Source organism: Dermacentor silvarum, chromosome 11, assembly GCF_013339745.2.
Source record: "Dermacentor silvarum isolate Dsil-2018 chromosome 11, BIME_Dsil_1.4, whole genome shotgun sequence".
Lineage (NCBI taxonomy): Eukaryota > Metazoa > Arthropoda > Arachnida > Ixodida > Ixodidae > Dermacentor > Dermacentor silvarum.
In genome coordinates, this window is record NC_051164.1 from 106,186,250 (window position 1) to 106,212,963 (window position 26,714).

General features: G+C 44.5%; 1 protein-coding gene across 1 annotated transcript in view; it reads right to left on the bottom strand.

Annotated features, from left to right (window-relative positions):
- LOC119434151 (dedicator of cytokinesis protein 7-like) overlaps positions 1 to 26,714 on the bottom strand; it is a 71,832-nt gene that overhangs the window by 21,071 nt on the left and 24,047 nt on the right. Inside the window, exons 17-29 of the mRNA XM_037701476.2 lie at positions 25,617 to 25,892; positions 24,359 to 24,547; positions 22,991 to 23,371; positions 18,239 to 18,388; positions 17,216 to 17,535; positions 13,928 to 14,112; positions 13,164 to 13,297; positions 9,590 to 9,766; positions 3,275 to 3,428; positions 2,104 to 2,200; positions 1,857 to 1,953; positions 1,319 to 1,453; positions 453 to 605 (exon numbers count right to left, since the gene is read on the bottom strand). Of these exons, the coding sequence (XP_037557404.1) occupies positions 453 to 605; positions 1,319 to 1,453; positions 1,857 to 1,953; positions 2,104 to 2,200; positions 3,275 to 3,428; positions 9,590 to 9,766; positions 13,164 to 13,297; positions 13,928 to 14,112; positions 17,216 to 17,535; positions 18,239 to 18,388; positions 22,991 to 23,371; positions 24,359 to 24,547; positions 25,617 to 25,892 (2,448 nt within the window). The remainder of the gene's footprint in view (positions 1 to 452; positions 606 to 1,318; positions 1,454 to 1,856; positions 1,954 to 2,103; positions 2,201 to 3,274; positions 3,429 to 9,589; positions 9,767 to 13,163; positions 13,298 to 13,927; positions 14,113 to 17,215; positions 17,536 to 18,238; positions 18,389 to 22,990; positions 23,372 to 24,358; positions 24,548 to 25,616; positions 25,893 to 26,714) is intronic.

The following is a 26,714-nucleotide window of genomic DNA, read 5'->3' on the forward strand; positions in this document are numbered from 1 at the left end:
TTTTATCTTTTAGTGGCCTATGCTAATTCCACCGGTTAAGTCATCTGTTCCCGCCTGTTTTGTATCGTGCCACACTGAGGCAACATTTCAACATGTCGGTTCTATTTGCCTGATGCTGGTTGAGTCGCACTTTAAAGGTAAAAAGCATAAAGACATTATAGACAACTACAAGCAATACAAAAGATTTGAATTTGTTAATTTTGCCGCCATTCGTTAATTCAACCTATTATATAATTCAACCAAATCTTGCGGTTCCAGCAAGAGTCGAATTAATAGGAGTCGACTGTAACATATATTTATCGGGGGCGCTAGAAATAAAAGTATTTAAGACTTTTTTTCCAAGTTGATTCCAGTTCCTTTTTCTCAGCATTGAAAAAGCCAAACGCATTCACTTTTTGAGCAAAATCAACAACCCGGAGAGATAAGCAGAGATAAAAGATGACGCTACTAACATTTCCAATCTCAAAGTTCTGGCGCATGAGGAGGTAGAGTGAGGCGGAGGCCTGGGATCGGACGCTGCTGATGCAGGAGCTGCAATGCCTCAGGAGAAGCAGGCACAGGTCGGCACACTGCTCCGTCTCTTCCTCAAACAGAAGCTCGGGAAACTGCAAAGAAATAGAGGCTCATTCGGTGCACTGCATCACCAAACCTGACACTATCACATTTGATGATGCCCGCCTTTCCTTCTTTCCTCTTATGCTATCAGAATGTACAATGTGGCCCACTGGGAATGCACGAGTTTAGAGCACATGCAAATTTTCCTCTCTGGCAAGTGTATACAACTGCCTGGCTTTGCTGGAAGGTGATTTATGGTTGATGGCACTGGCACCTTACTGCTCAACTATGCAGTGCAGGGACATGGCTTCAGACGGCACTTGCCAGCTACAGTGACAGCAAACTGAGAGCCACACAATAAGAGTGTTTCCATTAACAGCGGACCGCACTGTACCTCCTTAAAAACACCAACTCCCACATAGCATGAGATATGACTGAAACGAGATGAAGGGGTGCTGACTCCACACAAAATTCTGCATGATTATGCCTTAACAGATTCTCTTTTCTTGCATTTTCTATAAAAAAGCAGAAGAAAATGAGCAGCATGCAATATAGGGTCACCCTTTACAGGGAGTTTTGTGTAGCCTAGCTTTTTGAGACATGCCCATTTGCCATTGATCTAAGCTGCAATATTAAAATGTGACAATCACAAGTGCACAGAAGGGCTGGGCTTCCCAGCAGAGATGTGCTCTTCTTTGGAACTGGAGCCCCACAACGTGCCAGAAAGGCAGTTAGCAACAATCAAAGAGGCAATAACACACACCTTGAAGACAAGTGAGCGCTGTGTAGCAAACAGGTTCTGAAGTACCAGAGTGCTCTGGTTGCAGTCCAGGGCATGCAACAGGACACGCAGCACGGTGCCCAGCACACTTTGTTGTGCATCCGACTGAGATACCACCTGTGAAGCAACAAGGTCATTCTTAGCCCAGTGATTGCTCTTCTTTACACCCTAGCAATGTAAATAGCAGTGCTAATAAACGAAAGGGGCCAGCTATGAAAGTTTGCATTTGGCCATGAATGCACAGGAAGTGTTGCAACTGCAACAAAACTCAAGTAGACTAATGAATAAAAGCCTCTAAAGCTTTGTGCTGTCATATAAGTGCCCAGTGATATTGGACTGCCATTAGTTACAAGGCTTTTTTGTCTTTTTGGAAATCTCACAACATGTAGCGAGGTATCAGAGCTGCACATAACAAGTAGCTGTGAGCTTTGGGAGGTAACATGAGTATAGTATTAAAAGCCACAATACCATGCAAGGAGCAAGCAATGTCACTCTAGAATGGCAGTTATTTTTACCGCACCTGTATGATCAGTTCAAGGACGTCAAGGATTGTTGCTGTCGCTTCAGTGGACAAATTCCCTTCAATGTGGGCCTCCATTTCAACTTCAACCTTCGGTCTAGAAGTAAATGGTAGCATGGAGTTAGCACAGCCCAAGCATCATACAAGGAACACCTTTAAAATGAAGCGTGGCGTTCTAAATGCCATCATGAGCCTAGACGTCTTAGCACGAGCCTCAAGCACACCGAACACGCAAGACGCGCTGTACCTGTCATAATTTTCCGAGCCGTGACGCCACTGTGTTAGGTCTTTGCGCCACCTCAGCCGGTCGCCCTGCGCTGGTGCCTGTGGTGCGCCACTGCGTTCTGAAGAGGCAAAAAAAAATAACAAGCCAGTGAGTCTGTCAGTTGAAGGATGGGAGGTTAGAGAAAGAAAGATTTTACTAAATTAAAGTGCAATTGCAATGAAATGTTAGACCGCGTAAAAAGCCTAGTTTAAGATAGCGTAGATATAGAGCAATATTTGATGTTTGAAATGCGTGCTGAAGCATCATGGAAAGATCATAAAGATAGCCATTTTTGATCCCAAAACTGAAAAAAAAAATGATGTTACCATTACAGCTTGCTGGATGTGACACATGACCTAGATAGAGCACACAGCTCTACGGCATAACCTCAGAGATAAGGCGGGGCCCACGGCTGCCCGAGGCGTGCTGAAAAATCTCAGAGGCGGCGTGTTGGCTTTACGTCATAGAAAAAAACCACCAGGTAGACACATAGCCTGCTTAGGTGCTGTTTATAGGCTGCTAAAAAGAAAACTGTGCAATTATTAGCCCTGCGACTTTGCGAGGATTGATTCAGTGGTATATACTATACTCATCTATAACAACTTTAGCCAAAGCGAAATATTGTTGCAGTTGGCTTTTAAGTGCAAGCCAGTGTCTGTTTACTCCAGCCTTGCACCCCTAGTGCAAGCTGCCAACGCTTTTTTTTATTGCAAGATGATGTGTAATATATAACATCATTCCCTAGAATCATCAGAAAAGCAGCAAACGTGGTTCCAATCACTTGATCAACAGTGTGAAGAAACAAGCAGCAAAAGACAAAATAAAAACAGAACAGGCGGTCAACTGAAGATGACACCACTCATCATTCATGTAAAAATTCTTACTGATGAACAGTCACTCCATATGCTGAGCTCTTTTGATAGCAAAAACGACTGGAGTTTAACTTCAAAAAACTATAAACACATATATATTTTTTTCATTTTGAAACAGCATGACTATTTACTCGCCATGGTGTAATGAATCAATCTTGGTCTATAAAGTAGCCGTAGGTTAGAATTCCCTCCTTTAAATTTTTCCCCACTAATAGACTTCATCCCACTGAGAGCTCCCTGCTAGACAACACACAATTCTGGTCATGTCACTAGTGCATTACCTCCTCCAACCACCCCAGCGTTGTTTCCACGGCGTCGCATCATCATCTCGCTGCGTGCACTCGAGTGGCCCAGGATGGCATCTTCTAGCTTGGACTTGATGTCCGATGTCTTCCTCAGTGTCTGCTGGGCAAACTTGCGCATCGTCTTCTTTCCCTGAGCACAAAAAATGGAATAAGAAACATCAACAACCACACTACGATACATGCTCAGTTTTCTTTTATTGCGCAATTATATGGACACTCAAAAGCAGATTTCTGCCGTCGGCGTCGCCGTCGCCGTGAGGTTCCGTATGACGTCAATGGAGATGAAATCGTCGCCGCGCGCCGAACGCTGTATGTGCGAGTGAAAGGGCGCGAGGGGCGCGCGCTTTCACGGGGAGTGAACGCACGGCGGAGAACAAACGCGCGTTCTGCGCCGTGCTCGCTTAAGGGCTGCAGAAGTAGGCGTCTCTTTCCTCCTTTACAATCGCCATATATGTAGAGCAAACGCGCCTTCTTCCGACGCGTGAGAGGCCGTGGGGGAGGGGGGGGAAGGGAGGCGACGTTTAGCTGCGGCACCAAGTGCCTATTTATATCAGAGGCTCCGGCAACAGTCAACAACGCTGCACGCATTTTGAGCGAACGCGGGCAAAACGCCGACGGCGTCGACAACAGTTCTGCGTGTTGCCGGTGCTGCTGCATGTCCAAGTTTATACAGCTGATAAAGCTAATATCATTACTCCGTATAGCTCTCTACAAATTTGCTATCGCAATTGATGCTTCGCCTTTCAGGTGAAACTGCGACAACTTTTTTAGTGCACAGAAGTGCCTATTATATTCTGACATACTTCTTTTTTCTTTATAGGTGGTTCTGAGCAGCAGTGACTCTCCCAAAAGAGTGTTTTGAAAAGGTACAACAGCAGCCAAGATAAAGATGTTGCAAGCAATAAAAATTTGCCCTATGGACTCTCTCCTCAAGATTGTACGCAGTGTCATAGTGCCTCATCATTCCGCACACATCAACATCTCTATATAAGCGTCGTACCACTGTTAGCAAGCCTTGCATCTTAGGTACAGTAAAAGCTCGATGATACGATCACGGCTAATACGAATTTCCGGATACGAATTTTTCTGTGGTCCCGGCCGAGCCCCATTACTTTGCAACGTGCTAGAGAACGGTTCTTACGAATCGATTTTCAGCCTGCGTCGGTTGATACGAATAAACGCCGCCCCACCGACGGCCGCGAAAGAGAACAGCGCGCAGTCACGCGCTTTCTCTCCTTCTCTTTTGGTGCGGAGGCGCAGCGCCGGACAGCGCGGACTCCACGACTGGGCGCGAAGAGTTTGAAGTGGTGGCGCTTTTGGTGCTTTTGTACTTCTCCTCCTTTTCTGCGAGCCGTCAGATGGAGTGGCTGCTGCGCTTCGGGCCGCGTTCTTCGTGTTTGCGCCATTTTGCCTAGTTGCAGCGAGCTATGTCTAGCAAGCGGAAAGCACTCTCCTTTAAAGAGAAATTAGACATTCTTCGAAAGGTCGATGAGGATCCCAAGAGGAAGCGGACGGAGTTGGCTAAGGAGCTAGGCCTCGCAACGTCAACACTGAGCACAATTGTTGCACAGCGAGACTATTATGAAAAACGTGCTTTCGTTCAACGTCAACGCTTATTTCAAACATACCGCGCACCGACAATGCTCTTAGCAGTGCGCCAAATCACGCGGCGGCGCCTCCGACCGGCATTGCTCCGACACCGCCATAGAGCAAAAGCTCAGGAGAGACCCCTCAATGCCGCGCACGAAGGAACGAGGAAAAAAAAAAAAAGAAAACCCGCGGCGGAAATTTCACCCTCTCTAAAATTGCAAGGTCGCCGTTTCTGCATCGAGCCGGAACAAGCGTGTACGTGCCGACTAGAGTGTTCTAGACAACCGTATTCTAGCACACAATAGTGCCGACGTCTCAGCCACGCGGATAAAATGGCAGTGAACCCTTCTCTATTTTGTAGTCACATGTTGACCTTGCACGCTGCTATAGCAGCGCAGAGGGAAGCAGCGGCGGAGGCACAGTCGGGCCAACGAAACTGCCACGCCCGCAAACACTCGCTTCTCGATAACGGCAGAAATCGAAACTTCAGGGGGCGGCTAAAATAAGCTGGCGCCAGCACGGCGGCGGGCGCACACGGAGATGTGCGCACGGAGTCGAAGGTGAGAGAGCTACGAGGGAGTTGAGAGGGAGGGTGAGGGGAGCCACCGAAGCGGCGGAGTTGACGCGGCCAAATCGGCTTCCCTGCCGCCCTCCTCCCTCACCTTCAACGGTCTCCGCGCGCACCCGTGTGCCAGCGCCGCCCGCTCGCTCCCTGAAGCTTTGTTTTCTGTCGTTATCGGGAAGCGACCGTTAGCCGGCGTGGGCAGTTTCGTGGTAGGGATGGTAATATCGATGAATGATTAATCGACTAAAAGTACGCCGCAAAACGATTAATCGTCATCGATGCGTACCTTTAATTTAATCGGTTTAATCGATTAAAGCAGTTCGATTAATCGTTTTCCAGACAGTGACTAAAGTGGCGTGAAAATTTTGAAATCGTACTGTAGAATGCGGAGTACGAGCAACGACCGCGCGGCTGCGAAGACCGAGAGTGACTGTCGACTGTTTTCCCGAGTCATGTCGAGCTGGCCAAGCGCTTCCCCGCTTTACGCGCACGTCACACAGGCTGCCTGGGGCCCGGAGAGAGGCCGCCCCCGTGGAGGAAGAAATAAACTAGGTGAGAGCATTGCGCGAGGCAGCTAGTCTTGGCAAGCGAACTCACCGTCAAGTGATTTCCTTCGCTTTTTACTTTGCAGTAGGGTCAACACGTGACCCTGAGTGACAATGTATTGGCCGATAATGTTTGGTTCGCAGCAGTTTCAAATCAGTGCGCACCCGTTCAGCTGCGCTGCTGCCCTGCACCCAGCAGCATTAAACCTGCCGCGCGCTCTGATGTGGCGATCACGTGTTGCGCCATTACTTCTTGATGTCAGTCGTGCTGCGATGTTCTCTTCTAATTATTCCTTCCTCCATGCCCACCCTCCTCAGTAAGCGCCATTTTTAACATACAGGGTGTTCATTTTTAAGTTTTACGGAATTTTTAGAAATCGCCTGTGGCAGGTAGCATAATTTTATCATTGAGCTGGGTTATTCGATGAGGCGCAAATTCGCACGAGAAATCAAAACACATATTCAACTAATTAACAAAAAATCACTGATTAACTTCTTAGTTAATTACTTTATGACACATATAACAATTTACGAATTGTAGCCGGTGATCTTGTCAGGCGTATCCACTTGCAATGAATTTCCAGAATGACACCAGTTTGGAGATATGCGCCATCATACTCGCCGTAAAAATGCACTGTTGTTCCACTTAATTTTTTACCAAAATGCATTGAAGTACAAAAGTAACTGTAACGTCCATGTATTTCGTCCCACACTTTGAGAAATAGTAGCTCGAAACTGGTGTCATCCTGGAAATTCATTTCAAGTAGATGCGTCTTGCAAACTCACCGGCTACAGTTCGTAAATTGCGATATGTGTCATAAAGTAATTAACCAAGAAGTTCATTAGTCAATTTTTGTTAATTAATTGAATATGTCTTTCGATTGCTCGTGCTACTAATGTCCACCGCTCAACAATAAGAATTATGCTACCTTCCACAGGCGATCTTTAAGAATTCCGTAGTAGTTGTCACGTAGTAGTTACGATGAAGAAAACAGTTGCAAAACTGTGAATGACGAAACGGACTTTTTATTGGGCGAGCCTGTGCCCACAAAAGCAAGTTTCACTCGAAGCACAACAATAGCGGCGAACACAATCGGCGATCGTCGAAATCTGATCAGCGGCGAAGCACGTCGGCTTTTTTACATGAGTCATCGAAGGTTCCAGAGTAATCTCTGGTACCCGCGTGTCTTCCAGAAGGTACTAGACAATTGGCGTCGCTCATACAATCAGATTACATAAGCGTCGGTGACAACTGATAACGGATAGAAGCATCGATAACGTTCGAGAAAATTCCGATACATGCAGGCGCTTCCTGCGCCGAGCGATAACGTTTAAGGTGGCGGTCCAGCAGCACCAGCCCCCCGTTTGAGTACCTTTGGAGCAACCGCGGTGGCTCTTCTACTTAGGATATAAAGTTGTGGTATATACCATAAAAAAGCTTAATTCTTGTATATTCTAACTATAGATAATATTAAGAAATTGATTAATGTGATTTAGAAATAAATGTTCCAAGAACAAGCATGAGATGCATGGTTTTTGCGAACTGTGTCTCAGTTGTGACCATATTTAGAAGAAATTACCGCATTTACTGCATTGCGGCTTGCTCTGTAGCTTTAGAACATATTTATTTCCTAGATGCAGCAAAACAATGTTAAATTTTTACTTTTTGGATAATTTTCTTTTGAAGTTTGCCAAAATATCGCAACTTCTGTTGTAAACAGCCCAGCAACTACACGCTCAAGGAAGCAAAATTTTGGACAATTTAGAGATCAAGCAATTTCCAATTGGGATGCAAAATTTCATTTATGTACCTTTCTTGGCTTTCCTAATAATGCGACCGAAATTAAGCAATATTTAGAATTCTGGTCCTACTTTTGCCCATTTTTGCGGGAAGGTACAAAAGCTACAAAGGTGCGGTGTAAAACTAATAAAGGTACATGAATGAAATTTAGCGTGTTACATGGAAATTCCTTGAACTCTAATTGTCCAAAATTTAGCTTTCTAGAGCATGTAGTGGCCGGGCTGTTTACAACAGAAGTTGCGATATTTGGCAATCTTCAAAAGCAAATTATCCAAAAAGTAAAAATTCAACATTATTTTGCTGCGTCTAGGAAATAGATAAATATGTCCTAAAGCTACAGAGCAAGCCGCAATGCAGTAAATGCGGTAGTTTCTTCTAAATATGGTCACAACTGAGACACACTTCGCAAAAAACCATGTATATCATGCTTGATCTTGTACATTTATTTCTAAATCACATTATTCAATTTCTCTATAATATAAATAGTTGGAATCTACAAGAATTAGGATTTTTTATGGCATATACGCAAACTTTATATCCTAAGTAAAAGAGCCACCACGGTTGCTCCAAAAGTACTCGAAACGGGGGGCTGGTGCCGCCGGAGTGGGACCACCACCTTAACATTTGTTAGCCGGTGAAAAGCGGTCACCGGGGAAAGATAAACAAGTACACGTGTCAATATGAACACTCTGTATATTGCTTATTCCTTCACTAGTCCCTAGTGGCAATTATAGTTGACCTCTAACAAATTAAACATTATTCTTTATCAAAATTTATACGCTTGTATGTCTTATCCTGGTTCCACCTTTCAAGCGTTAAAATAGGTACTTACGTGAATAGATAACTGTGTTTCAGCCTTTTTAAAGCGCCCGAAAAAAAAAAGTCGATTATTCGATTAATCGACGAAAAACCCCGCATCGAAATCGATTAATCGATAATACGCTAAAGCGACGAACGATTAATCGTTAATCGATTAAAACATTTAATCGACCATCCCTATTTCGTGGCCCGCGCTTGCTATGCGCTTGCGCGCCGCGATATTTCACGACTCGCACCGTTCGTGCATCGTGCTATGGTGCACGAATACTTAAAAATACATCCTTTTAATTCGAACGAATTTTCGGGCCCCTTCGAGTTCGAATTATCGAGATTCGACAGTAGTTTTAATTGTGTTTCGATGATACGAATTTCGGCTAATACGAATATTTTTCGTGACTCCGTGAGATTCGTATTATCGAGCTTTTACTGTATCTTGCACTTTTTCATGGCTTGCATTCCTCACTGTCATCATCTTTAATATAACAGTTAATCCTCTGGGTCTTTTGTTTTATGGCCATGTGAGACAAATGATCGCTAATACATTAGAGTTACTGAATCTGTACTGATGTCTGCGTGCTGTCATTTTTCTGCCTTGCAGTCTGCATTCGTGACCTTTCTGGTGAATTTAATCTTACGAAACAAATTACACTAAAGACAGAAAATGGCACTAACAAAAAATGGTGTGTGTGTTTTTAATGCAACATCAACACGCTTACATTATAGTGTGTGGCGCACATTCTAAAACCACGACCAAAATACACTCCTCAGGGCTGATGCTTAAATTTGCAACCACAAGGAATGCACTTTTGCAGTGATTAGCGAGTGAGTGAACATAGTTGAGCATAACGTAGATGTGCTGACGCTGTGCTTTCAGCACAGCATCAGCACAGCATGTTATGCGTGGCTGCTGCTTACTGATGTTAATGGATGAAAACAGTAACTGAGAGGTAATTAGCTACTCAAGGCCACACCTTGTACTCGAAGCAGGAGACACAAATGTAGAGGACGTCGAGCAGGCGCTGCAGGCGGTGAAGAGGCCATTCCGCCCACCACTGGCGCAGCGTGCGCTGGTCGGCATTCTTGAGCACCCACAGGAAACAGACCAAAAGGTGCCTGGTGGCCTCTTCCTTCAGCTGGCTCTGCTGGCCCTGACCACAAAAAATGGCCACGCAACCTCTCATTTTTCTCACCAAGATTTACATCAAAAGCACAACTCGTTAAAAGAAACTGTGAGAGAAGGTTGTGCATAGCTTGAGCGTGACACCAAGATGCATGACACACTTCTGTCACGAGTGGCAGCAGCAAAGGATGTACAGCTGGACACTGCATGCAGTGAACAAAGCCTGTTAGCTCCCAACCTGTAGCATCTTTTGTTGATAGAAATGGAACGAGGGGAACTACTTGCATTGGCTATTTATACAACCTCCAACTAGCCTTTGGCTACAGGTCCCACAAGTGTATGTTTACTTGCTTTTTCAATAAGGAAATAATTCCAATTAAAACGACACAAATGACATCATTAAAGGGACCCTGAATGATTTTGACGATTTTGTACAAACGTACTGAGTCGTTAGAGTAGGTCCTTCTGATTGTTAATTGACACATCTAAGCGCTCCATGTAAAGTATGTAATTTATTATAAGGTTTTAGAAAGGTACATCGCTACCGATCGCAGCACGCCAATCAGCTGAGTTTTGTGACCAAGTGACGGGATTTGACCATATCACGTCAGTAGGGCGAGCTATCTGATTGGCTGCCCAGGGCGCATCATCGATAATTTTTCCAACATTATGGTGAACAAATGTTGTTCATAATAGTTCAAATGTTAGTTAGTTTGTTTCTATAAAAAGAAAGTAACAGAAAGAGAATGCACAAGGACATGTATCACTACACTAAAAGAACTTCCGGCCCATAGCAAGTGTTCTCTGCTTGTGCTAAAATGTGCTGCGTGTTGATGAGAGCTGCATGCTCAGTGTTGGTCTTGTTCTTTCTTTTTGCGAGCACAATGGTAACCATGGTTCGCTCTTGTTGCATTGTGGGCTGCAAATGCAGCGATCAGCGACATGTCAAGCTGCGACATCGCGCCCCACTGCAAGGCAGCAGACGAGCGGAGTGGCTGCAGCGTATCGGACTGTCGGTATCCAAACGGCGCCAGCATCTATGCGTTTCTGGCTGTCACTTCATGTCAAAGGATTGCCACAATAGAGTTTAGCTTGTCTGGTATTCAGGTAAACGCAAGCGCAAACGTGAAATGCTTGCATGGTGCAGCCACCCCCCCCCCCTGGTGGCAAAAAGCTCAACTACACACAGCTAATATAGCAGAAACCAAGTTTTTTCTACTTTGCTGCTGGCTCAAATTTTCGGCAGGGGCGCAATCTTGAAAACATTGTCTTCTTATATGTTTAAAATGTTTTACACTTGGTTACATAAATATTAGCTCTGTATTTGGCTGGTTAAGCTCTGCGCCACCAGATGGCTGGACCGTGCATGCCGATCAGGCCGCTCACGTACGTCTACGAAGCTCCTTCATCACAGCCGTATGGAGGGGCTTTAGTTAACGCCTCTGCCTATCCATAAATACACCCAGCTCACCTGTGGCACGGCCGCTGGATAAAAAAAAGGTGCGGCCTGCTGCGTCGCGTCGCCGTCAATGGGCGAGCGCGTCTCGGCTAAGTTGATAGTTGCGGCCGCTGTTTTTGGTGAGGGCGCCACTGCTACGGTACGCAAGGCAGACGCCGGTTCGTGCTACAATGTAGTTGCCTCAGGATTTATGCGTGTTGATGTGCTTTTTCGTGCGCATTCTCGTGTACTTTTTTGTGTGAATCGTGTGTGTGAGCAGCTTGCCTCATGTTTCTTGTGCTTGAGTAGGGTTCTCTGGTGTGCGCGTGTGTGGCAGACAGTTTTTTCTAGCGGTGTGATGCCTCGACGCTGTTGTGTACCGCTGTGCAACTCGAACCCGAGAAGAGACGCTACTGTGAAGTACCACGAATTCCCCTGCGATCTACAGCGTCGGGAAGCGTGGCTGAAGAATATTTCTCACCAAGGGCCGTCAGGGAAAAGAAGCAAGTGAGAGCCCAGCGACAGGTAGCTAGTATGTTGATTACATTTTACTGAGAATGACTATAAAAAGAACACGAACATTGGGCTTGTGCTTCCAACTGTGGTCCCGACTGTGTTTCCCGGTTATCCGTCGTACATGAAAAAAAAAAAAAAAGAACGCACAGCCCAGGAAACTTTTTTTCGAGCCCAGGAAAAACAGCGGCCGCAACTGTCAACTCTGCTGAGACGCGCTCGCCAACTAGCGGCGACGTGACGCAGCAGGCTGCATCTTTTTATGGAGCAGGCTGCACCTTTTTTTATGTAAAAAGAGCCACAAATGGACTGATCAACTCCGGGCTGTCCAGAAGGCCCACGATGCGGCGGTGAGGCTTGGCCTTCCGGTTCCAACATGGGAGCGGCCCGCAGTCTTGCCCTTATATAAACGGGGTGAAGATTCTTCCGACTACCTACCTACCCTAGTGGCCGTGCCGCTACCAGCGCAGAGAGAACATTGAAACGTGCGAGCGGAGTTCGGTTCAAGAGAAGAACGAAGCTGGGCTGGATCGGGTGCGGCACCGTGGACTGTTTTCGCTGAGCGATACCTTCGCATTCATCATCTTGTAAATAAACGCAATCCATAGTTTTGAAGTCCTCTTGAAGAAACATGTAAATCCACTCCCGATTATTCGTAATAGAGCACTTCTTTTTATTTCATGCGAGTCGAACGGGCAGCCTTCATGGAGAGCATTGAGGCCCACTCTACAAAAGATTGGCACTCCTAGGGCAGACTTTTCACATATGTGGGGTAATTGGCACTTTTAATAAGGACTTTAATATTCAACCTGTAATGTGCAACTATAAAACACGTTATTTACGGCCTGATTAGAGTCACTGTCGCGTGTAGAAACGCGGCTGTGGAAACGCTTCTCCGTGAACGGCTGTACCCGAGCAGTGGCGCCAGAGCAGGTGCGAGGAGAACTAGGCCCGAGACGCCGTTTCGGTGCCCCGCAACGGGCCGCACCTTTTTTTTTTTTATCCAGCGGCCGTGCCTGTGGTTACCGGAATACTGGACACACTCGGCGGTGCGACAGAACGCTCGCAACGCACACTGCTTGATCGCTCTCGCTAGGGATCGACGGCCGGGCTAGCGGAGAGGTTGGAGAGCCTTCGTGCGCTGGCTCCAAGACGACAGGAAGTAGACGACAGCACGTCTCAACATGACGTAGAACCAGCGAAGACGGAGCTTAACCCCGATCACTCGGCGAACGAGTTGAGGAGGAAATGCATGACTAGGGAGGAGGGTAACTTGTAATCGTCCGTAGCTCTCTTAATATGAGACGATTCACTTGAATTGTGACGCAAATGTTTTACTGTAGCTGTAAAATTATCCGAACCATTTCATGCCCCCTTTAATTTAACAATGTTTACAGCTGGAGCTGTAATTACATACACTTTGCAAGGTAGTAAAGTGCATAAAAAGACATACGAAAGACAAAAAGATAACTACCTGAGCATAGGCACTGCCATGTTCAGGGTTATCCCGCCAAGGCACAGATGAACCAGCAATTGCGTTGGCAACTGCTTGATGAATGGACGGTGGACGGCGCTTGGAATTCGGTTCTGTAGTTTCCGCAAAACGAACTGTGAAGAAAGGAAAGCGAAAACATCTTCCTTGCTCTATGGAGAAAGCTTAGTGATTTTTTAGCACAAAGAGAACTGACTTTTCCAAGTGCAAGCGGCGTGCCCATCAATTTATGAAAGGAGGGGCTTATAAATCAAGTAGTGGCAGTATAATTCCTTTTGGTGTGTTAATATATGTCAGGCTACCTTTACAATACACATGAAGGGGTCCTTGGAAAGCTGATTCACCTACGAGAAGTTCACTTAAATGGAAATACACTGTATCCACAAAAGCCAGATAAAGATCCTTGGATTGACTAGCTTATCAGACAAATCAGCTTATTAGAGTTTGTTTTGAAGCCAAGCCCACTGCAGTACACAGCAAAAGTACACAGCAAAACGCTTCTCAACATTCTTTCAAGAATGCAGTGTTCAGAATAACACACTACAGTATAACCTTGCTAATCTGATGCACACATACATGAGAGCTGTCGTGGCTTAGATCCAGCTAATACGAAACCGTAATGTGATCACTGCTCATGGCAGAGCATGATACTTTCTTATTCCCACTTTAGTCTTGTTCCTTCCAGAGTAGATAGTACTAGCAAAGTTATAGTGCATCATCTTCTTTGCAAGGCTAGCTGAGCTCACCTCTTGCTTCAGGTTGCCATTCAAACAGACACGGCAGAGCATCCACCACCACGGCAATTAGAGGCAGGTAAAGGGCAGCAACCCTTGGTCGGACAACGTCCAGGTCTGTAAAACGGGGGTCCCAATCATGCACTGTCAGCAGGTTTCGAGCCATGTTGACAGCCTTGGCCTGTAGCGTTGAGTTGCTGAAAGGACGAGAAAGGAAAAGAACGACATTCGCTGTCATAAACAGGCAGTGCTGAAATGTGGGCAACAGCATGCCAGCTAGCTGATACCTGTTAAAAATCCCTGAGCTGCACCTATTTTTACATTTGTTTTAAATTTATTTGACAACCTCACTCTTAACACATCGGCAAGGGACCACTACAGCCCTTCACCTGCACGGTGGCAGCAGTGCACTTGTGACACCGCTTTCAGTCGTGCTGTTTTATATTCAGGCTGTCTGTCTTCGTTCTACACCTGTGATATGACAATAAGTGCAGCTTTCATTCCTCTAACCATGCTACTTGGTCAATTAATAACTTGATTACTTGCGCTTCACCTACCAGTAGCTACAGTGCTGATAAATGCATGAGAAGACAAGAGTGTTCTACCATAGTATAGCCTCACAGTGAAAAAAAAGTATGTATGCTTGACTCTGACATTTATTCATTACTGAGGAGCTACAATCGAATAAGTTTATAATGAACTCGATAGTTCCACGAAAAGCGGTCGTTATATCCGTAGTTTGTTATACACTGAACTCGCCTTTAAACCCTAAAAAAAAAATAAACGCATTGAAGCTGGTATCAGCAGTTGCAGTTCAGCAGCATGTTGGTCCAAAAACAGATTTTCAGTGTCATTATTGTTTCTGGTGCACTCCCGCACCTAGCTGCAAACTCGCGTTAGAAACGTCCATCTAAAGAATGAAATGTGGCGGCGCACACTTCGAAACTGCAAGCGCAGCCAGCCATCTTTTATTCGAGAGCTTGTGATATATTTTACCACCAGCGAGACACGACTGTATTGTGCACACGAGAGCGAAGCGTTCTAGTTGGCCAGAATGCGTAAACTTCGGAAACTACTGCAGCATGCCACCATTCTGCGAAGGTCTCAGGACATCGTGGTCTCGGCATTACTGACTGCGCATCAGCCACACAAAAGGCATAAAATTATGTTATCTATGTCAGCGCCGGGGCGAAAAAATGCGATGTTCAGAAGTTTAAACGTCACCTGCGAACCTGTTATCAGCAATCGGCAACGTGCAAATGAAGGACCGCCGAACCAGTGATCTGATAATGGCGTACTAACCGACAAGCCTTTATGGCATTGTATGGCGGCAGTGCATTGTGCAGCGTTCCTCGCCAACTCGGATAGCATTAACAAGAATGATGAAAGGGCATAGATGGTCGTTCCAAATCAGTTGAAACAGGCTATAATGCACATGGTGCCGCACGGCCAAATGCGCAACGAGAATGACACCGCAGTGGCATTCAATATCGCACCGATGCACGCGCCAATGCATGCCCCGCGCCATGCTGTTTATGCTGTAGATTACTGTAGATGATGTACGCCTACTCCCTGGAGGCGTGCCTTGAAAGCGTGTGACCTTCGCGGCTTCCGAAATTCGCATGCAGCAGTCACTCGCTTGTCTAAAGGGCCGTATCATCACTGCGGTTGGACTGGAGCGGGGCGCGCACACTGTCGTGCACCGTTTGGTGCGCTTCCGTGCTTTGGTACTTCACGTGTGCCCTCTTTTTATCATGACCAGGTCCGAAGCATTCGTTGTAACAGTACGGTGCTTTAAAAAACGTTCGTTATATCTGGACACAGTTTGAATAGGCAGGGTCAGGAAATCGTAAATGCACTGAAATGTGGTCGGTATAACCGATAGATTGTTATATCTAGGTTATAAATGGGTTCGACTGTACTAAAACAGTGCCCATCAACCGGAATGACACAGCATTGACTGCAAGAAAAAAGCTCGCAGTTTCGGCCGTAAGGTGAGGCATCAATTGTGATAGTATATTAGTAGACAGCTATACGCAGTAAGGATAGTACCGTAGTTTCCTATGTATAGACGCAGCTTTCTTCCCAAATTTTTGGCGGTGCAACTTAGCGTACTTTTTTTTTGCACTCCTGCCTAATTATCTAATTAGGCGGCAGTGCAAAAAATAATCTGAGTATTTCCAAGCGACGGTAAAGAACATTACCTTGGTTCTGTCCAGCTACGTAGCATTTGCGTATTTTTAAAGTTAGGCCCAAGTTAACTGAAACACCCTGTATAGAACACCTTATTTTTCTCTTTCATTGTGTTGAGTCATGCTTTTGTAAAAATACAGACTCACACTTGCTCACGACGAAGGATTGCACTGCAATCTCCAGCTGCACTTACAGTAGACTTCCACAGATTCCACCCCGATTAATTCGATCCTGACCGACAGTGCCGGCCGGCACCCATACATCTCTAGGGGAACAAGTTTTTGTTATTTCGATCCTGAAATTAGCCTTCGCCGGATAATTATCCGAAATTGGATGGTCATAACGCACACGCCCTAATGGTGATCACAGTGGTGACTCCGACAAGATGGTGCGTATTGACGGAGTTTAAGATACAGTGAATGCATCGAACACACATTATCTCCCGTCGAAAATGCCATGGCATTTGTGGCCAGCCCCAGGAAGATTTTAACTGGAGGACGGTAGCTCACACTGCATTTACTCAATTATAACCTGGGCCTTTTTTTCTAAGAAATTTCATCAGAAAATTGCTTGGGCAATGCAATCTGACACAAAACCAGAACCAAAACAGCCTTCGTGGCATTCGCGACAGCCTACCGTCAGGCTGTCGTAAGACTGTGTAGGATGCAAGTAGGTATTTAGATCTTAATGTAATTTTCAAAAATTTTGGTCATGTGCCTTTTTAGGGAAACCGCTCATCAATGTTCTCTATAACAATAGTTCGGATTTAAGTTCTTTTCTTTAAATATTAAAGCTAGAATAAAATTATTTTTGAGTTTATTTACAATTAGTTCTCCACAGGAAACAATATAGGCTATTTTATAAGACTCTCCTATGCCTGGTATGAAGCCCAAACTTTGCACTAGAAACCATACTTTTCCCACTTTAGGTGTCACAGAAATGTAATCAGATAAGATATTGAAAAACTAAATATATATTCGAAAATAGGAGATTGAACTCTATATTCTGTATAAATGTCATTCAGTTAACTTTATTATTAACAAATGTGGATCTCTGAGGCACATCTCTTCTTAAAAGCCTTAACACATAACGAGTGGCAGTTCAAACCTGGTCTGCAAGGTAGTTGCAAGGTCAGCCAAAACCAGGCCCACAAGGAAATGTTGCTGGCGAAACTCAGGCGAAAGCTCAGCGAAGGCACTGCCCCGGTCCGTGAGAGTAGAGCTGGACACCACAGAGCCCTGGGATGATGCAATGCTTGGGCAAGGAGACGTCGGTGGTGAAGGGGTCAGTGGGGTTGCAAAGGGCAGGTTGAGGGTCACAAAGTGCTCGTGACTGCACAGTACACGGAGGAAGTCCAGCTTCAATGATGCCAGGCTGCTTGCGTCAGGCAGAGACTGGATCTTGGCTGAGACTTGCTTGCAGAAGGCCTGTTAGCGAAGAAGCAACAGTCTGGGCTGTGAAAACTGCGACCACAAGGCATGGCTACTAGTTCATTTAGTTTTTGCTCATGGCAGTGCAATCGTGAATGCGCTGGACTGTTACTAGAAACATTTCCTTGCTGCAGTACACAGTTCTGCAGAAGCCCGCAAGGTGGAGGAAAGTACATGAAAGTGAAAAAATCCAGGACCAGGACAAACTTTTTTTTGAACAACTGCGAGGCTTTCTTTCTGAGAAACCCGTAAGGGTTTCGTTTGTGCTTCGTGCTAAAAATCAGGTGGATGACAACTTCTCCCTTCAGTCACTGTAACACTGCGCCACATATATTACAGTCATAGATGCTCATTATTAATACAGCATTGTAAAAGCAACAGAACACAAAAGCAATCATCAACTGCCAGTTTTTACTACCACTATGTTTAGGTCAGCAAAATAATGACACAATAAGCCCGACTGATAGGCAATACTCAGAGCCATGCTTGAAACTTTGCAAGAAAACAACGACATTTGGCCAGTTTTCATTCTCCTGCTTTTTAGCAGAAGCATTTTGACCTGATGTCAATGATAAAAACACGAAACTTGGTTGCAACTACACTGGTTTCATAAACACAAAGACTTCTCTAACACATATATTACAAACTCTGGGCAGGTACATTAACCATGAGTATTAGGCATACTGAACTGGCATTGCACCTTGATCAGCTTGAAGACATATCCACGGTCCATGACAGACAGCAGGTCGTGCAGGAAGAAGGCCAGGCTGTTGTTAAGGTTCTGCACATTCCGGAAATCCCGCACCTCTCGGTGGCAGCGGCTAATAACATCAGATGTCAGTGAGGTCACCTGCAACAATCCAGGTAAAGCTTCAGTTTTTCTTGTGACCATCCAAGTCATTTGGGCATGAGGACATAAATGTTTGAGAGGCCATTTTGATAATGATGGCTATAGTATACCCATTTCCTACACCACGGTTCTGAAACAGTTGAGCAACATTTTGTAGCATCCCACTTAGGAAACCTAATTTCACAATACTTACGTATCACTGAACAAAGGAAACCATTGCAATCTTGCAACGAACTGTGTTAAGGCAAGCATAGGAAACTAAACAGTCCCAAGCACAATTTCATGTATTCAAAGGCTTAATTTATCCACAGACCACAATATTTTTTACTTGTATATGATAAGCAAATCAGTACAGCCACATTTCGCAGATTCACCACAGGAAATGTATACAAGAAAAAAGTAACTAGCAAGAACACCAAGCTCAGGATATTTGTGCATATAAATACATCAACAGAAATTATAGCACTAGCATTTCCCAACATACAATCTTGATAATAATTCAGGGAAGGTTGTATATTTCACTGTGTGGTAGTTTGATGCTTGGAGAACACGGTGAAATAGGTTTCACTACGAAAATATGGTGTCATGGCCATTTTAAAATACTGCTGCAGGGCCCTTTTAAAAGACTGTTTCACTCTTCCGCGTATGTGCATAGTATTACAGTACTGCTTCATTTTTCTTTTCTTTTCTTCAGAATATTGCAATTATCACAGCATATTAACATTTAAATGTCATAATTGTGAGCAATAGCCTTTAACAATCCTAATTTCCTTAGATCTTTCTCACTGATGCATATATGTGTCACTGTGGTGCAAGTTCATTACACAGGCAAGAAAAAGCAACTGTGTTAAAAGAGTAAAGCCTATTAGGGTGGGCATGAATCGTTCGCAGACCCAATGAACTATCGAAGCACACAGAATATTGACACAATGATGTGGGGCACCCGCACCGCGGGACGGCGCGCGCAAAGGTCGGAGCCATGAAAGACGACAAAGCGTGTAGGCTGCACGCTCTTCTTCTGGCCCGCCATTAAAGAGAAGAGTCTATTTTTTCAAGACTCCGTCTTCGATCTACGTTACAATATGTTGTCTATATTCTTTAGGATGTATTCTTCACATGTAGACACTCATTCGAATAGGTGGTAAATGACTGCCAAAATCCTGCATATCCTTTGAGACCATCTTAATGAAGTGTATTTCCCATTTTTTATCCCACAGACACACCAATAGCATTTAGAACATTTGGAACATGGCAGAAACACTGGTTACCAAATGGCCAGACAAAGCTTGACTCATAAAATTATCACACCTATGACACATCTCCACAGATTCGGTGGTGTTTACTCACTGAGTTAGTGGACTACATCAACAGCCAAGTAATATTCACTACAGCCATATGTACCTGAAATGTACTACAAACAAAACCTTACACTTTTGGATCAGTATGCACACAATATTGTATCCTCTTCAAGTCACAAAAATGATCTAGGATCATCATTGTGCACCGCGATGCCTGTCAAGCAATGAAGTAAAAATTTCACATGGTCCTGTAAAGTACATCGATAAAACTTGCATTACTTTTATTTATCTCACGCAGCTAACCACAAGTTGTAAGAATAATAAAAATGTTACACCCCAATTCAATTATTAATCTTTCTTTAATTGCAAAATCAACAATGCCTGCCCACTTAGCTCTTGATGCTCAACTATTGTTACCCACAGGAAAACTTACATTAGCAAGGGCACTTGAAACCAAGCAAGTGTTGCTTGATCATGTTTCCAGTGATGTGACGTTAGTAAGTAGTATTCTGTACTTATAAAAAGCGGTACTGTACTTTCTAATGTGACCTCGACTGCAGTGTGCAACTTATTTTCATAGATGGAAATGAAAAATGCAGTGCTTTTGACAGTTCAATTACCAAGTTTTCCTTGTAATAGAGAAAGCAATTATTTTTTTTTTTTAATTTGGAAAAACAAAATGAACTGCATCCAAGTCACAGTGGACACCATCATTGTTGTTGAACTCCTTGTTATCAACAACACATGGCTTCCTACCTATATTACAATTGAGATTCCGCCTTCCTTGAATGTGTTACTGACAATGGCAACCAAATAAACTTACAGAGGAGCACAAACTGTTTACCAGTACCGCAGCCTGCTACTATGGCTGCAGCCAATGCATGAATTAACTGAACTGCAGTAATCTTGAATGCCAATGACGGCAGCTTGTTACTATTGCAGTTTTGGGATCGTACTATAGTATTTTAATGTGCATGTCATCTCTATAGTACTAAATATTTCTGGAAAAAGAGTGCATTAAAGTCGAGTAGATCGAGTAAATGTGTGCCCAGTTAATAAGGTTGCCTCAATGTCTCAGTGAGAAACCCTGTGTGCCTGTGCCACATTATTATATCGGGGGATCGTATCAGAGACCACAGCAGGCTCAGCTGATGGCTCTTTCTTAATCCCCCTTTCATGTACACTCGTGAAAACAATTTACAGATGAATATGCAAATTCCCAGGGCGCTACAGACAAGCTTCAAACAAAACATGCCGTGCTATACAGTTGAACTTAATTATAATGAATACGAATATAATGAAGCAAATAAAAAAATTTGCTTGGCCATCCATTATTTCAGTGGAGTATTCTCCTGCTATAACGAAACCGTAAATGCAGAATCTGGCATAGTGCCGGTTTTGAGAAGCAAATTTGTTTGCACGTGGCTCAAAATATGTATTCTCGTAGCAAATATGACTTATACAGGCACCAACTGAATTTCTACATACTTGATTTTTTGGAATTGTGTGCTTATGTGAACTTCCCCAAGGCACAACCACTTGCCCGTAGACCCAATGTATGACAGCAACCGCAATGTCGGACATTGCACGGTATTTTGTTGAATTTTTCAGACATGATCCGTGTGCGTGACGCTGAAAATATGGTGGCTGTAAACAATGTTGCAGCTACGTTTTTCTTGTCAAGGTTGAAATGACCCATTCTGGACGCATGTGCTTGTTTTGGCCCATGGCTTGGCTTCGTTGGACCACAGCCACCAAGCCAATTTCGTGATCCTGTGTGATCGCACCAACTGCATGGTTGTGTATTTGTGACAGTGCAAAGCATGCATATGTGTCACAAAAGAGTGCATAATCAAAACACGCAAGCCAGCGAAAGAAACACGCCGGCTATACACCGCAAACAGCCAGCGCGACCAGCGGAGTTTAGACGTCTAGAAGCATAGACGAGGCGACGGTAACCAGAGAGAAAGAGAGCGCGGGCGCCGAGACACCTTCTCACCCGGCGAGTCGAGAGAGAGATTACTACAGCGTGAGCGTGTGCCAACAGGATGAGTCATCACCCCCCCCCTCGATGATGCTCCGACGGCAGCAGACGAAAATGCAAGAATTGACTGGAAGATTCTCAGGCCTTGGCCATGCTACGGGATCACGACTCTGACAGGAAGGTTCGAGAAAGCCTGTGAAGGATATAAAACGGCATGTGGGAATCAGAAGGATTCAGACCGCCCCAGTGAAGAGATGTAACGTGAAGTCTGCGGAAGAAGGGGATTCCCCAGCAAGCTAGTCAACGAATTCATCGAGCGCCTGCATTTCCATAAGATCGTCCTTCGAGATTTGCCTCAAGCTACGCCAAGATTGTCCGGCTCAAGACCAGCACAGGTGAATACGATTGGACCCTTAGTGTTCCTATTCATTTTGTACTTTACGTGTTGGACTCTTAGTGCTTGTCGTTTATTATTTTCCTTTGTTTTTGTAAATACCCATCAGAATTGTATTGTGAAGTGTCTAGACTAAGTGTGTACGTGTTTTAACAATTTATATCTTTTTTATGACATACATCTTGTCAATAAAACTTATGCGTGAAAAGTGCATTCATTTTGATTTCTGTTTATGTATTACATTAAATATTGAGTGCACTAGTTCCTTCAGAAAAAAGAAACATCTGCCGTAACATACAAAAAACACCTATTTCCCTATGGTAAGGAAAAAGTTGATATTCGAATTCGATTCGAAAAATAGATATTCGAAAATGTTCAAATATTCAGTTGGGTACGAATATTCTAATCAAATCGAATATATTTCTGGCTGTGCGGGAGCAAACACATTCCTTAGCATTTGTTTCTATCTTATCTAAGAAACTGGGGCTATACAGTGCTAAATATGTGATCATATCGTGCGGCTGGTGAAATTTTGCCTGTAAAGAACACTTAGCCACTAAACTAGAAACATTGCGAAAAAGCCAGTCTCTCAATAGCAAGGGGCATGGGTTGTGCTGCGTCAAGGAAAAGCCACGCTCAAGCTATCAGTGGTGCAATAGCACCTCTCTAAGTCCGATTTTTCACCCGATTTTGGAGACAGCACACTAAGAAAGTGCAATTTTCTCAAATTCTGATAAAGTATTGCGAGAAAAAAAAAATTGTAGCAAGTCATTCATTTCATTGCCGCTTCCCCCCCAATTTCCCTCTTTTTTTTTTTGCTTTTGTTTTTATGTTTGGGGGTGATACAAATTTTTACGTCGTCCCTTAACTTATTAGAACTTATTACGTTATACCAAGCACACAAAAAAAGTTGCAAGGATTCTCACCAAGGTCGTGACATCGTCCACAAAGCGACTGCTGAACCTCGCCCGGCGTGGTGCCTGAAGTCGGCCCGTGGCAGCAAGGTGCTGAGTCATGCTCTTGATCACCAGCTCCAGCAGGAACCACGTGTTGTTGAGCGCCAGCTCCCGTGCAGTTCCGCTAGACACCACCCACTGTAGAACGAGCTCCTCGTGAACCAACTTCCGCGGTGGTGGTGACCTCAGGGGCGATGAGGCCGTCCCGTTGGCGGGCCGCATGCTGGCCGTGCGGTCTAGGGGTCGTGCCACAACTGTGCTCACGTCCGAGTCTGACTCGATGTGCGCCAGGGTCGAAGCACTCGAGCTCGCAAGGTCTGGGTTGCTGCTGCTGCGACCATGGGGAGATTTCTGGAAAAAATGTGGAACAGAAGACGTGGAGTGGTTACGACTGTGTCACTGAGATGCAAGAAAAGTGGCCCAAAAAGCTGCATGATGCGTTGTTTAGCACATGAGTTCCTTACACGAGTAAACATAAATATGAAAACAAAACGTGCGCAAGACTGACGACAGCATTGGCACTCGAGTAGCAACTGATTTGTTTGGAAAGAAAGGAAGGACCTAATCTTCATGAAAATTCGTAAAATCCTGTAGACACGCAACAAGGAGTATGTGGAGCAGAGGGGATGAGGGGGATAGCACGCTTTTATTTTTTATTTATTTGTTTTAAAATTTTATTTTAGTTTGTTCTGAGCACATGCTGTTTGATAAATATATACACACATTATTAGACACAGCCCACTTCTTCTTTCTGGGGTTTTACGTGCCAAAACCAGTTCCGATTATGAGGCGCGCCGTAGTGAAGGGCTCCGGATTAGTTTTGACCACCTGGGGTTCTTTAACGTGCACTACAATGCAAGCACACGGCCATTTTTGCATTTCGCCTCCATCGAAATGCGGCCGCTGTGGCCGGGATTCGATCCCGCTACCTCGTGCTCAGCAGCGCAACGCCTTAGCTGACTGAGCCACCCAGGCGGGTAGACAGCCCTCAAGCAGCAGCAAACTTGGAACAGTACAAACTGAGAAGCAACACATTGTTTTTACAACTGACTGACTTTTTCAATGGCTTTCTTGTTGCTGCTATCACCTGCTTTAGGAATTTGTCAGCATAAAATTGCTCAAAGCAAGCACCCCTCTCGCGTCCTTTCAATATCAGAAAACTGCCAAGGGTGTGGTTGTAGACAGACGACCAAAAGTGTTTCACAAACTGGATTTACTTTTTGTGAAACTTGACGAAGGATTCGTAGAATGAGCCCGAATTCATAAACGTTACGGATAATTCAGGAGTTGGCAGGTACCTTCGTGGTAGCCACCAAGCAGTAAGAAAGGAGAGCTCACCGAAAGAGGCACAGAACATGCTGGATGCCCAGCTGGGCTGCATGCAGATCCAGGAAATGGAGGTGAAGGTCCGTCGTTGGATGGTGACGGCAGGTATGGCTCGGGATGTGGCAAAGTGCACTGGTACTGGATGTAGGTGGCCAGCAGGGCATTCCGTCCGTGAGTGTCATTGCGATCATCCAAAAGCTTCTGCAGAGAAGGAACAGAAAATAAAGAGATGTCACCCGAGGTTCTCTACTTACATTGTTGGATCTCCTGTACAGAAAAACATTACATTTAAGAAGAAAGAAAGATGAGAACAAAGCATGTGAACAGTTCTGACAGACAAACTTAGTACTATGTATAAATATTTATTTCTGTATACATACTGTATTTACTTGCTTATTGAATGCACTTTTCTCACTGCACAGCCATTAATCCTTTCCACTTTTAGTAAGCCTCCCCACATTACATGATCAGTGAAGGATAATAAATGTAAAGCAACTTCAGCATTACGGAGTGTGAAAAAGGCCCTTGCCACATGAGCCCTCCGTATTTGGAGGCACACACCTTGCTCATTTTTCCGGCATGGCACGCACTGCCTTTCATATTCAATGCTTTCACAGCATCTGCCAAAACAGTGCCGTTTTGTCAACATGGATATTTCCGATAAGATGAGAAGTGATCGCAGTCTCGTTAAAAGAAGTGCACTTGCAGCGGCGCGGTGCAGCACTCTATATATCGAATGTGATAGTGAACAGGAGTTTAATATATGCGTAGTGCAGTGCTATACTTCTGTGTGGGGTTTCCAAGGGGATGCTACAACTGTTCAATATAGACAATAATTTGATATAGCCAGCTTCGACATATCCGTAATATAGAATTATGAACTATTACCAGCAAGACAGGTTTTATGTTTAAACATGAAATCTGACCTTCGAAGCAAACTACACATTAGTTAAAACAAAGGTAAGCTGAACAAGTTGGTAATAAACAAAATTTTTAAATATTCGTCAACTAACTCAAACTAATAAAAAAAAACCAAAGTGTCAGAACAGTGGAAAAGCAATTAAGTTGGGAGGAAATCCGCAAAGTGAAGAAAGTTTCACGACAGGGAAAACAGTCATCCACCCAAAGGTGGCCCCAAAGCTACAAAGTTCGTCAATTAATTCACTCTTGTCCAGTACAACATATTCCCTTTCATGAAACTTTACCCACCTCACGACTTTCAGCAGAACTTGTTTCCTTGAAGGAAACTGCAAGGTACAGTAGAACTTACCACCACTGAATCAGCCACTGCGGCCAGTGCTTGGAATGCAGCCTGCCCAAGGTTGAATGGCTGGCCCCCAAGCCGGGGCGGCTGGACAAGAAGCCGTACTAGCGCATCTAGAATGGTCGGCAGGAAACGCACAAGCGGGCCCGGTTTGCATTTCACGAGCTCCATTAGGCTAGCCCGCAGCATGGTCTCTGCCGTCTCGCCATTGAGAAGACGCTGTGGCACGTGGCCACACTCGACAGCCGTGCAAAGCTGGAAGAATCGGTCTAGGTGCTCGTCCTAGGAGAGACCAGAGAGTAACAGTCTTTAAACACTACTGCAGGAGCAAGTGTCATAACAATCTACAGACACTACCGTAGGAGCAAGAGTTATGCAGAGTACGTCACAAACAGCTTATAACCTTTTCTTAACGAAAGTCAGCATCCCAGTGCAAGTAAGACAGGACAACAAAGGTCCCACATTCGACATACACAGGCACCGAGTTACAGGTGCTTAGTTTGGAAATGTCAAAACAACATTTCTAAAGATGCCAGAGGGAGGGACTTTTTAAAAAACAAGTTTGCATCTCATTATGGCCATCTGGAAAGTCAGTTTTGTTTTCAATGATCAGAACATTAGATGAGAACACGTCACCAACTTTCAAAATGGTCGTTCGCCAAGCTTGTTGGTATGATGGCATAATATGACAAACAGCAAAAAATTGGACTAGATTAGACAAAACATCTACGTCTGTTCTCTAATTTCATTTTTGTGCTGTTTGTTGTATGATCTCATTACCAACTTTGTTGTGATTTGCAACAACAAAACCAGTGACAAGCCCAGCTGGTTAAAGGTTTAAGATACCTTTCACAGGTAACCACTGTAAGCTACACATGTTGCTCCACTTCTGTTGCACTTGTTTTCACCAGGCGGTAACAAGCATGACACTTGGGGGAATTTCGCTTGTTAAACATCACCTAGCCATTCCACTTCATTAGCAATAACAGCACTGGTTAGTGATAATGTGGCTGGCCCCAACATATAAAAAATGTTGGTTATTTTAGGTATACCAATAAAAGGATGAAGACGACTCTCTGCACAAAGCAAAGAAACAACGAAAGC